The sequence below is a fragment of the Panthera uncia genome, assembly GCF_023721935.1.
Source record: "Panthera uncia isolate 11264 chromosome A1 unlocalized genomic scaffold, Puncia_PCG_1.0 HiC_scaffold_17, whole genome shotgun sequence".
Lineage (NCBI taxonomy): Eukaryota > Metazoa > Chordata > Mammalia > Carnivora > Felidae > Panthera > Panthera uncia.
The window spans coordinates 7,992,525-8,005,734 of NW_026057577.1; the positions used below are offsets into that span (position 1 = coordinate 7,992,525).

A 13,210-nucleotide genomic window follows, 5' to 3' on the forward strand; every position below is an offset into this window, starting at 1 on the left:
TGGTCTTAAATTGTCAGGGTGCTTTTAAAAGGATGTGTGCGAAAGATAAGTATGACCATGGTGATTCAGACTGCCCCTTCCATGAGGGGTAGGGTGTCCTGAGAAGTTAGAACCTCATGGCAGGGTTAGAGGGATCTTCTAGTAGAGGCAGAACATTCTGGATTTCAGTGCATCCTAGAGTATCCTAGAGTCCTGGGGTATCAGGTTGTCTTTAAAGGGTCAGGATCCCCCAGGGATGTCAGAATGTACTTTCTGGGTCTAAGTGATCTCAAGAAGCAGAATATTGTGGGTGTCAGGGTTTCTTGACTGCTCCGGGATCCTAGGTGCTTCAGCATTTCCTTGAAGACTCAGAATGTCAGGATGGCGTGGGCATCTCAGTGTCTCACGGAGTCCTAAAGTCCAAGCAGTCAGGATGTACCCAGAATTCCAAGGCTCTCAAGGGCCAGGGTTTTCTGAATGTCTGCGTGACCCTGGAAGGTCTTGGAGTCCCAAGGGTTCTGAGTGAGTGAGGAGATGACATTTGGGAGAGGAAAGCAGACAGCCCTTGAGAACTATGGTGTCCTGGAGATTCAGCCCATGGTTGAGGTTGTCCTGAGGTGGGGGAGGGTGTGTCTAGTATATTCTGAGAATCAGGGTATCAAGGAGGGGCCAGAATGCACTTGTGTCTTTTAGTTTTTTAGTTACCTGGAAACAGATCCTTGGATATTCACCCACATGCTGAGATGCCAGGCAGGCCCTACTCCTGGCCCTCATTCTGGTGCAATCCTGCACCCCCTCTCCCCACGGTGGGGTTCTGGGGAAGGGTCTTAGGAGGAATGCATTTTCTTCTTATCCTGTCTGCTCCCAGGAGGGGATTTAACAGGACAAAAGAACTTGGTCCTCTGGGAATACGAGCTCTTGGCCCCAGTCCCTGGACCCTCCAACTGAGCACCTTCCCTCATCCGGCTTGTGATCCTCCCCTGACGAAGGGGGCTCTGGTGACCAGGCAATGATTGGATGGGCCCCCAGGGGCGAGGGGCAGGTCACTCCTCCAAGGCTCAGGGAGAAAGAGGTGGTGTGGGATTGCAGGCTGGGAAAGTAGGCAGCTGAGAGCAAAGGGAGAGAGAGACAAGGGGCAGACAGTGGAAAGTAGAGGCCAAGACAGAGAAACAGGGTCGGGGCAAGGCAGAGAGAATGCTATAATACTCAAGCGAAGGAATGGGGAGTTAGGGAAAAAAAATTAGAAAATAGGGGAGACAGTGAGAAGGACAAAGATATCCATCTGTATTTCCATCCAGAGAGTGAGAGGCATAAACACAGGGAGAAGGAGCGAGATAAACAGGCAGAGAGGGGAACGACAGAACCAGAGAAAGACTGACCCGGGCTCAGAGACTCAGGGACACAGGAACCTGGACTGTTTTTGGTCTTTGTTGTTAGCCATGGAAGCAGAAGGGAGGAGTGAGCAGGGTAAGCAGAAGAAGGGGCGACTTTGCAGCAGCCTCTGGCCCGAGGGCTACCCCGCCGCTGGGACTCTGACCTCCACGGTGGGTGAGTGAATCTCTGGGGTGGTCCTGAGGAGGCAGCAGGTGAGGGGGCTCCATGCTTAGGCTCCTGGGGGAGGGCATGGCTCCCCACAAGGAAGGCAAGAAGGGGAGATAAAAATCAGCCTCCAGAATGCTAAAAACCTTGGGCATCTTAGCAAGCACAGGGAGGGACAACGTCTTCGTTTGACAGACTGGACCCGCAGCCTTGGCATTGATGGACTGCTGAACAGCACACATGGTGGTGGGGCAGAGGCGAAGCTGAAATCTGGTTCCTCATCCCTGACCTCGTGGTTTGCCCACTGCACTGCCTCCTCTGAGATGGGCATCTGGAGGGGCCAGGGCTTTGGATCCCAAGAGAGCAGGGGACCACCAGTGGCTCAACGCGTGTGTCCCCAAGGTGGACAGTTGAGCCCCCGGTGGGAGCTGCTCCTTCGGTCCCCATGGGGATGGGTGCCTCAGCTCCAGACATCTCCTTTTCTCAGTGTGTGCCTTCCAGGTGTTTCCTTTCGCTCCGTGTCCTCTCTTCCCCGGCTGGCTCTCAGACTAATTAGTGTGGGGGCTTAGTGAGCCTGCAGGGAGGAGAGTCAAGCCTTTCCCACGAGCTCAGGTTCCTGCAGCTCGGTGGCCGGGCCAGGGCCGGGCCAGGGGAGAAGATGAAATGTAGGTGAGGGGAGGGTGTGTCTGAGTGGAAGAGGGAGGAATGTTTCATCTTCCCAGGTGAAGAAGGGTGGAGGAGGATGGGAGCAGTCTAGGGAACGTAGACGTTGAACATGAGCCTTGAGAGCAGGAAACAAGTCACAGGTGTCCTACAGATCCGGACAGTTTGTTACTGTGTCAAAGCAAATAAGAGCCCCAGAGGGTGAGACCCAGAAGGACAGTACATGCTCCCAGAGAGGCGAAAGGCACACGGAGGGACATGTGTTGCATGGGAATGTTCCATGGGCCTGGACTTACAGGAGGCAGAAGTGCCCAGGGTGAGAAGTGAGGCTCAGGGGTGACAATGTAGGTGGAGAGCCCAGAATAAGCGCACTCAGAGATGAAGTGGGGGCTCAGGCGGAGCCGGATCCAGCTCCTTAACAGAGCTGAGGGGTTTTGGGGGGTGGGAGGCAAAGGGGATCTGGGCGGACCGGCATCCGAGGTTCCGGATGGACGGATGGGTCCACCCCACACAACCTCTCCCCTCCCCTCCATCCTCAGACATGAGCCCTCGGCCCTACAGGAACCTCTCTGGTGTAGGAGTGCGGAGACCACGGCTTTCCCCACAAGGTGCACAGAGGGGTCGCCCGCACTCCAGGCGCCGCCACCGAACCACCTTCAGCCCAGCGCAGCTGGAACAGCTGGAGGCAGCCTTTGGGAGGAATCAGTACCCTGACATTTGGGCCCGAGAGGGCCTCGCCCGGGACACAGGCCTCAGTGAGGCGAGAATCCAGGTGATGCCCCAGGATCCCCCACTTCTCCTGGGAAGAAATGTAGATTTGGTGCTCAGGAGCTATTGGGGTATAAATTCTCATATGGCATTATAACCCAAACCTAAACGTTCCCCAGAACATGGCCTCGCCCAGCAGTCAACATAACCTCACCTAAAATGAGACTGTCCCTTGAACGTAACCCTAAGCTCTAACCTGATTTTCAACACCCTACCCTCAACCTTCATAGGAATGTGAATCCTGAGCACTTGGATGTCCCAGTAGGTTAAGCCTCTGACCTTTGATTTCAGCTCAGGTCATGATCTCATGGTTTGTGGGTTCAAGCCCCAGGGCCTGCTTCAGATCCTCTGTCCCCCCCCCCCCCCCCCTCCCCCCCCTTTCTCTCTCTCTCAAAAATAAACAAAACATTTTTAAAAATAGTGATGTGAATTCCAACAGAAATTCAATCTTAAGTGTTTGCATGCATATGTACCCTTGTCCCTAACCATGGCCTTGAGACTCAGCCAGCCTGATGTGCCTTTCATCCGAACCATAGAAATCATCTTAAGTATAAAGCCGCCACCCTAAATCCAGCTGTCTATAACAATAAAATTCGTCTCCAATAATCCTAGGGGAAGTTTCCTATTCTCTGTGGAGGGAAGATGCCATTGTGTCATATTGATCTCTTTCGTGTTGGAAGTTGATATTCTTAATTCACCCAAATTCATAGTACGGCAAATTTAGACACAGGTTGGGAGTGATGGTGTGGGTCTTGCTTTGTTAATCTAGGCCCAGCTGGCCTATGCCTTTGGGAAGAACTGTACTTCCTCTGCATGGTCAGAGAGGCTTATGCTCTGTACCTGGAGCTTCTGTCATTGAAGGGGAGGGGGGCTCTGATGTGACAGGGCCACCTATTTGAGAGAGAGGCGTTGATGTGGCTATTCTTCCCCTTCCTCAGGTCTGGTTCCAGAACCGCAGAGCTAAGCAGAGGAAGCAAGAGCGGTCACTGCTCCAGCCACTGGCCCAGCTGTCTCCTGCCACCTTCTCTGGTTTCTTGCCCGAGTCCCCTGCCTGCCCCTACTCCTACCCAACACCACCTGCACCCATGACCTGCTTCCCTCACCCCTACAACCATGCCCTTCCCTCTCAGCCCTCCACAGGCAGTTCCTTTGCTCGGCCCCACCAGTCTGAAGACTGGTACCCCGCCTTGCACCCAACTCCTACTGGTCATCTGCCTTGCCCCCCACCCCCAGCTATGCTTCCCCTTAGCCTTGAGCCACCAAAGTCCTGGAACTAAGGTTGAACAGGAGCTGATAAGGTAATCTCCCAGCCTGTGGCCCTGGTGAAACTCAGGGAAAGCTGGGTGGCTTCCCTTCCTTCTAAGGATCAAGTAGAAATTTGGTGATGGGCAGCTCAGAGATAGGAATTTAAAAATGGGAGATCTGAAGAAGGCATTCTGAGGTGATTAGTTGAGGGAATGTGGAGAGGTGAGTCTACTAGAAGATACAGATAAAATGCTCAGTGGAGGTAACCAGGTAGAAGGGTGATATTGATGATGGAAGCAATTGTTGCCACTGGTGAATGGATATTAGTGAACGTGATACAACTTTTGGGGCTTCATTAATTGACATCACAATTGAAGATCTGCACCCAGCAGTTTCTAACTGATTTCAATACGGCTTTTGATTTAAAGTTTACCTGCTCTTCTTTCCCCCATCACCCACTCCCACTACCCAAATCAGTCATTAACTTTTGTTCATTAATGTTCTAGAAATATCTCTTGAATTTCATCTTTCCTGGCCCCATATCTTCTAATTAATCCTCCTCAATAACTCCCTTAGCTCCAGCCTTTCCCATTGCCACCAGACCCTGCAAATCTGATCATCACAGATCTGCTCTCCAATGTCTTATAAAAAAAATAAACAAATAAGATCTGAGTCTCCAACGTTACCTTCAACCTGACTCTTAAAATCAACCACGTGTCAGGGCACCCGAGTGGCTTGGTCGGTTAAGCATCCTACTTCGGCTCAGGTCGCGATCTCATGGTTGGTGGGCTCGAGCCCTGCTTTGAGCTCTGTGCTGACAGCTCAGAGCCTGGAGTCTACTTCGGATTCTGTGTCTCATCTCCTCTCCACTCCTCCCCCACTTGTGCTCTGTCTCTCAAAAATAAATTAATGTAAAAACAAAATTTAATCGACCGCATGTCATAACATATGTGGTTGCTGATAGAGAAGAAACATCTGATTTAGGGCTAATTTTCCAAAATGCCATTGTGAGTCTTAAGGCTCGCAAGAGGTCATTCCCAGGAAAAAAACCAGCGTGAAGTGCCCTGACCTGAGCCCTCCTAATAGAAACATGGTGTGGCCTAGCTGGTGGCACCATTTATATACCATATGGCTAATAATGTACTTATTTTACTCATAATTTACTTACTTATACATAAGCCTACCTCGCTTACTGTTAGACTTATAGAAAAATTCTGAGTACATAAGCCCCAAGGGCTTGGATATTCATGTTATTTGTAGTTTTATATATAAGCCTGGAGTAAAACCTCCTTATTATACTTTTGCTCTCCCATGTAACTACGTCCTTGGGCCAGACTGCCTTCCAGAAACATCATACCAGTTTGCATGCCTCCCAAAAGTACCCAAGTGTTGGTTTCAGCCCATCCTTGTTGGCCTTTACCATTTTTGACATTTTTATTCACTGAGAGTGATGTCTCCTTGGTGATTATTTGTATGTTTTCGTTTAATCGACTGCTAGTGAGAGTTAAACAGTTTCATGCGTATTGGCAATTTATATTTTTTCTGCATCACTTCTTGGAGGCATTTATGTATTGATAGGGTCCTCTTTTATTAGCGATGGAGGCTTTTGTGCAGTAGGGATATAACTATCTGGTCATATGTGTTGCAGCTGTTTTTTGCCATTTGTTATTTTTGCTTTAGCCTTTCATTTGTTGTTGTTGTTGTTGTTGTTCTGATCCATGCATTCTTTATTCCATGGCCAACCACTGCTGCATCCAAGCCACAGTACACAAACCTCAACCCAGCCTTACAACAATCTGAGGTTTACAGTACATTTAAGGCTTTTACATTTGAAAAGAAAAGTTAAAATAAAACCAAAGAACGCCCAAACCCAAGCCCCCAACCAAGATGAGTAGTGTAGCAATTTTTAAGCATCTTACATTTCTGATGCTTACTCAGTGCAACTCCAGTGTCAAAACCCAAATAAGTCCTAAACTAGAAAGATTGGTTTAGTGATAAAAATTTTTTAATTTTTTTTAATGTTTATTCATTTTTGAGAGACAGAGACAGAGCACAAGCAGGGGAGGGGCAGAGAGAGAAGGAGACACAGAATCTGAAACAGGCTCCAGGCTCTGAGCTGACAGCACAAAGCCCAATGCAGGACTCAAACACATGAACTACGAGGTCATAACCCGAGCCAAAGTTAGATGCTTAACTGAGCGAGTCACCCAGGGACCCCAGTTTAGTGAAATTTTAATTACATAAATTCTTCAAAGCATAAACTTGTAATTTTTTGTCTTGGAAATGTTATAAAAAAATTTAATAGCAAAATACAGGAATAAAAACATATTAACAAAATGTATTCAATCATTTACATTACAAACAAAGGATTTGCAGTTTGTTGTTGTAGCCTAATGTTTTGATTGTCTGGTTGGCCTAACACAGAGCCTAGCCCACTTTCCTTCTGTAAAGTTCTCCTTGTAGGCCTTTTTAAAGTACTGTACATATTTGCAATTATATTGTGCATAGATTCTTAATGGGTAGTTTTCTTTTGTGTTTTAGACTTTCTAAGCAAGGGTTTGTGAGAGAAGTAAGCCCATGCTCTAATGCTGTAGGTATCAATTGTATGTAACTTCTGTTTTCAGCACCTAGAATAGTACTGATTATGTAGAATTGAGAAAGTGTTCACCCAGTTCATTCTCTGTATTATGTGGTTTGGATGAGGAACCCCAGGGGAGACATCTCCCTTTGTTTTTACTGGCTTCACTCACATTTTCTCCACTATTTGAGTCAAAAATATTACATCCTGGGGTGCCTGGGTGACTCAGTCGGTTGAGTGTCGGACTTTGGCTCAGGTCATGATCTCACAGTTTGTGAGTTCAAGCCCTGCATCAGGCTTTGTGCTGACAGCTCAGAGCCTGAATCCTGCTTTGGATTCCATGTCTCCATCGCTCTCTGCCCCTCCCCTGCTTGCACTCTGTCTCTCTCTCAAAAATAAATAAAAATTTAAAAAATTAAAAAAATATATTATACCCTGAATCACCTGAAATTTATTTTAGGATGCTCAGTCATGCAAAATAGCCATGTAATTTCCTTTTGACCAGCTAGCTAGTCTTACCAATATAATCCATCCCATAGTCTAACACTGATTTGTAAAGTCCTATTTTTTCATACATGAAGTTCTCATATATATACAGGACAGCTGTAGACACCTAATTCTCTTCCATCAATTAGCTTGTCTGTTCTGGCACCTCTACCATAGGGTTTTAATTGCCAAAAATTTAAGGATTATTGGTATCTTTAAAATGTTAAATTGTCTTATCCAAACGCAGATGTGTCCCGTCATTTTTTCCAGACTTCTCTTGTGTCCCTCAGGAAAGTTCTTTATATATACACATGTATATATATATAAAACAAGTCTTGGGGCACCTGGGTGGGTCAGTCAGTTAAGCGTCCCACTTCCGCTTAGGTCATGATCTTGTAGTTAGTGAGTTCAAGCCCCGCTTCGGGCTCCGTGCTGACAGCTCAGATCCTGGAGCCTGCTTTGGATTCTGTGTCTCCCCCTCTCTCTGCCCCTCCCCTGCTCGCACTCTGCCTCTTTCTCAAAAATAAATAAACATTAAAAAAATTTTTTTAATTAAAATGGTAACAACAAAATTCAGTATTTAGGTATAAATTTAATAAAATATGTGCAGGATCTGTATGCTGAAAACTATAAAATTCTAATGAACATAACTAGATAACACTTAAGTATACAGGATACCATTTTCATGGCTCAGAAAACTCAATATTCTGAGGTCAGTTTTCCCTAATTTGATCCAGAGATTCAGTGCAATTCTAATCGAAGTCTCTGCAGGCTGTTTGTTTGTAGATATTGACAAGCTGATGAAGAGTTGTAAGCAGCACTCTGAGAACCCTAGATCTGGAAACGTGAGGGTTGATTGGCTGATGAACAAATTTTGCTTTCTCTCAACGTACTTGGTGTTTCCTGCACACTCGCAGACCACATCGCACCCACAGATGAACTTGGGCCAGAGCAACCCTGGCCCCTTGAGAGCAGACACTGGAACCAGTGAACCCATCACTTGGGAGGTTTTTTTTTTACCCTGCCCCGGCTCTACAGCTGGAGGGATTTGGGCCAGATCAGCTCCTCCCCAAAGTCGGCCCTTCTGCGGACTCGGTGAGCGTCAGTGCACCAGAGCGCAAAAGGACTGCAATCCCCAGGATGCTCCGCGGCGTTTCCGCCTACACGCGGTTGCCTAGGGGAGCAGCCTCTGACTTGGAAAGAAGTTGGCTGGCTGGGGTTGATTCAGCTGCGGTCTTGGTGAGGAGGCGGCAGGCTTGGATCCCGCGGGGAAAGGCTTTGGTAGAGCCCGTCGGAGCAGCAGGGGAGAGACGCCCGCCCAGATGGGCTCCAAACCGGAACTCCAGAGGGCCCTTCTGATGTCCCTCAGTCCTCTCCTGACCTTGAGGATGCCTGTCCCATTTCAGAGGCGAAGCCACTGAGTCTCTGAGTCTCGTCGTCTTGGAACAGCTGCCGCGTGTCTGCTTATCTGGTTTGTGCTTTCTAATTTTCAGGAAACGCTTGTAAGTTTCTCACGTGGCTTCTTAAAATTACTCCCAGGGATTTGCTTTTGTTGCTACGTTAATACGATGCCCTTCTCCCTCCCTCCACCACATTGTCTTGATTGTTTTATTAGTCACAAATAGGAAAGCTTCTGCTTATTCATGTATCAGTCACCTTGCTGAACCGTCTTCTGAATTCTTAACCATATTTGTGTATGTGTTCCTTGTTCCAGTAGTGTTGGAAAAGTTCAAGACATTTACCTCTCTTTTGGGGTTTCAAATTTAACTGCATTGGCAAACACTTCTCGAACCAGGTGGCGTAAAGGTGTTAATAAAGCAGCCTGATTTTGCACAGGTGGTGTGGAGATACCAATAGTGTTTGAACACCAAGGGTTTGCTTTAATTTAGATACTGTTTGACGTGAAGGGAAACGTCATCCTAGTCATGTTAGTGATATTTGTATATATGTGCTCATTTATACATAAAGTAGGAAAATGTATGAGGTTTCAACCAAGACTTAAATTTAAATGGATCTTTTTCCTGTTTTGCCATTTAACATCATACGTAATATAGAATCCTTCACAGTGGACCCACTGTGAATCCCTGGGATAAATCCAACGTGATGTATTAGTCATTATTTAATATACCTTAGATTCTATTTGGTTATCTGATTTTATTTATTAGGATATTTTTCCTCCTCTTTATCAGGTTCAGGTGTAGATTCCTTTGCATAATGAGCTAGATCGATATACATCTTTTGTGGTTTTTTTTCTAAAAAAAATTCTGTATGCAATGGAAATCATCTCTAAAATGTAAAATCATCTAGATTCAAAGCCTCTGGGGTATTATTCTTTGTTCCATTTTATTTATTTTTTGTTTTAATGTTGCTTCTTTCTGAATGTATTTTCTTCCATGTTGTCAATTTCGTTGGTGTTCTCAATTTTATGAGTAAATAAGAAGCCACAGTTGTTTTTTTTTGTTTGTTTACATTTTCTTTCACCAATGCTATATACACAATTCCTTTTTTTAATTTAATTTATTTTTTAAATTTACATCCAAATTAGCATATAGTGCAACAATGATTTCAAGAGTAGATTCCTTAATGCCCCTTACCCATTTAGCCCATCCCCCCTCCCACAACCCCTCCAGTAACCCTCTGTTTATTTTCCATATTTAAGAGTCTCTTATGTTTTGTCCCCCTCCCTGTTTTTATATGATTTTTGCTTCTCTTCCCTTATGTTCATCTGTTTTGTACCTTAAAGTCCTCATATGAGTGAAGTCATATGATACTTGTCTTTCTCTAATTTCGCTTAGTATAATACTCTCTAGTTCCACCCACGTAGTTGCAAACAGCAAGATTTCATTCTTTTTGATTGCCGAGTAATACTCCATTCGATATATATATATATATATATATATATATATATACACACACACACACACACACACACACACCACATTTTCTTTATCCATTTATCCATTGATGGACATTTGGGCTCCTTCCATACTTTGGCTATTGTGGATAGTGCTGCTATAAATATTGGGGTGCAGGTGCCCCTTTGAAACAGCATACCTGTATCCCTTGGATAAATACCTAGTAGTGCAATTGCTGGGTTGTAGGGTAGTTCTATTTTTAATTTTTTGAGGAACCTCCATACTGTTTTCCAGCATGGCTGCATCAGTTTGCATTCCCACCAGCAATGCAAAAGAGATCCTCTTTCTCCACATCCTCGCCAACATCTGTTGTTGCCTGAGTGGTTAATGTGAGCCATTCTGACAGGTGTGAGGTGGCATCTCATTGTGGTTTTGATTTGTGTTTCTCTGATGATGAGTGATGTTGGGCATTTTTCCATGTGTCGGTTGGCCATCTGGATGTCTTCTTTGGAGAAGTGTCTATTCATGTCTTTTGCCCATTTATTCACTGGATTCTTTGTTTTTTGTGTGTGTTGAGTTTGATAAGTTCTTTATAGATCTTGGATACTAACCCTTTATCTGATATGTCATTTGCAAATATCTTCTCCCATTCTATCAGTTGCCTTTTAGTTTTGCTGATTGTTTCCTTTGCTGTGCAGATGCTTTTTATTTTGATGAGGTCCCAATAGTTCATTTTTGCTTTGGTTTCCCTTGCCTCTGGAGACGTGTTGAGTAAGAACTTGCTGCGGCCAAGGTCAAAGAGGTTTTTGCCTGCTTTCTCCTCGAGGATTTTGATGCCTTCCTGTCTTACATTGAGGTCTTTTATCCATTTTGAGTTTAGTTTTGTGTCTGGTGTAATAAAGTGGTCCAGGTTCATTCTTCTGCATGTCACTGTCCAGTTTTCCCAGCACCACTTGCTGGAGAGACTGTCTTTATTCCATTGGATATTCTTTCCTGCCTTGTCAAAGATTAGTTGGCCATACGTTTTTGGGTCCATTTCTGGGTTCTCTATTCTGTTCCATTGATCTGAGTGTCTGTTCTTGTGCCAGTACCACACTGTCTTGATGATTACAGCTTTGTAATACAGCTTGAAGTCTGTATATACACCATTCTTATGTAACATCTTTATTTCTTCTTTTCCTTCTACTCCTCTTCCTTCTTCATAAGAGAAACCTGAATTTTCTCTTTCTTTGGTCTCTACTCTCAGAGGAAGGCTAAAGGGCCCAGAGGGAAATTGGGATGTCAGACAGAGGGCTAGCCATCAGAGAAGAGATTTTTCTCCTTTCTTGCTGGACTGCTTTTCCTCTACCTTATTCAAGAGGACCGTCAGAATTCCTTTTGTTATTGTTGTTTTTTGTTTTAATGTTTTTTGTTTGTTTGTTTCTTTTCAGTAATCTCTACACCCAACATGGTGCTCAAACTCACAACCCTGAGATCAAGAGTCACATGCTCTTCCAACCAAGTATCTGTATCCTAGAAATAAATTCCATTAGGTCCTGGTGGATAATCCTTTTAATGTACATTTGAATTTAGTTTGTTAATATTTTGTTGACAATATTTGCATCTATGTTCATCACTGGTATTGGTCTATAATTTTCTTGTAGTATCCTTATCTGGCTTTGGTATCAGAGTGATGCTGGCCTCCCAATATGAATTGGGAAGACTTGAGAAGAACTGGCATTAATTCTTCTTTAAATATTTGCTAGAATTAGCTGGGAAAGCTATCTGGTCCAGGGGCTTTATGTGTTGGGAGGTTTTGCTCACTGATTCAGTCTCTTTTGGCACTGTCTGTTCAGATTTTCTGTTTGTTCATAATTCAGTCTTGGTAGGTTGTAAGTTTCTAGGAATTTATCCATTTCTGCTAGGTTATCCAATTTTTTGTTATGTAATTGTTCACAGTACTCTTTTATGATCCTCTGTATTTCTGTAGTATCAGGTTTCTTTTATTTATTTTTTTTGAGAGAGAGAGAGAGAGCAGGGGAGGTGGAGAGAGAGAGAGGGAGACATAGAATCTGAAGCAGGCTCTGTGCTCCATTAGCACAGAGCCTGACGTGTGGCTCAAACCCACAAAACGAGGGGTAGTGACCTGAGCCAAAGTCGAATGCTTAACTAACTGAGCCACCCAGGCACCCCTCTGTAGTATCAGTTTTAATGTGTCTTCTTTAATTTTATTTTTTAACAAGGTTAAATAAGAGTCATAAGAGTGGATATCTGTCCCTTCCTAGTCTTAGAAGTATCTAGTTTGTCATCATTAAGTGTGTTGTTAACTGTAGGTTTACATAGATGTCCTTTATCATATTGAGGAGGTTCCCCTTTATTCTTGTTGATTTTAATCATGGATGAGTGTTGGATTTTTTAAATGATTTTTATGCATTTATATATATGTGCTTCGTATGATTTTTCTTCTTTAGCCTGTTGATGTGATGAATTACATTAATTTTCAAATATTGTAGCAGCCTTGCATGCCTGGAATAAACCCCACTTATTCATGTATAATTTTTTATTTATTTATTTATTTATTTATTTATTTTTGGGACAGAGAGAGACAGAGCATGAACGGGGGAGGGGCAGAGAGAGAGGGAGACACAGAATCGGAAACAGGCTCCAGGCTCCGAGCCATCAGCCCAGAGCCTGACGCGGGGCTCGAACTCACGGACCGCGAGATCGTGACCTGGCTGAAGTCCGACGCTTAACCGACTGCGCCACCCAGGCGCCCCCATGTATAATTTTTTAATACATTGAAATTTTTTCCCCCAATGCCCCAATTTTTGAGAGAGAGAGAAAGAGCAAGTGAGCATGAGAGGGGGAGGGGCAGAGAGCGAGAGGGAGACACAGAATCTGATGCAGGTTCCAGGGTCTGAGCTGTCAGCACAGAGCCCAAGGAGTGGTTCGAACTCCTGGACCTTGAGATCATGACCTGACCCAAAGTCGGACACTTAACCAACTGAGCAACCCAGGCGCCCCTACATTTTTTGATTCATTTGCTAACATTTTGTTGAGTATTTTTGCAACTATGTTCGTGAAAGATAGTGGTCTGTAGTTTTCTTTACTTGTAAAG

The 13,210-nt window shown here is 44.7% G+C and overlaps 1 protein-coding gene across 1 annotated transcript; it reads left to right on the forward strand.

Moving 5' to 3' along the window:
- Positions 1-1,062: 1,062 nt before the first annotated feature.
- Positions 1,063-4,895, forward strand: PROP1 (PROP paired-like homeobox 1). Its single transcript, XM_049649023.1, has 3 exons — positions 1,063-1,527; positions 2,721-2,953; positions 3,888-4,895. Exons 1-3 carry the CDS (start codon positions 1,419-1,421, stop codon positions 4,224-4,226), a joined length of 681 nt encoding a protein of 226 aa, XP_049504980.1. The 5' UTR covers positions 1,063-1,418; the 3' UTR covers positions 4,227-4,895.
- The last annotated feature ends 8,315 nt before the right edge of the window (positions 4,896-13,210 follow it).

Bases quoted from the DNA above. Each gene is read 5' to 3' on its own strand.
- PROP1 (XM_049649023.1), top strand. From the start codon at position 1,419: ATGGAAGCAGAAGGGAGGAGTGAGCAGGGTAAGCAGAAGAAGGGGCGA. The intron at 1,528-2,720 runs GTGAGTGAATCT...CTCCATCCTCAG, and splicing joins GACTCTGACCTCCACGGTGG to ACATGAGCCCTCGGCCCTAC. The intron at 2,954-3,887 runs GTGATGCCCCAG...CCCCTTCCTCAG, and splicing joins TCAGTGAGGCGAGAATCCAG to GTCTGGTTCCAGAACCGCAG.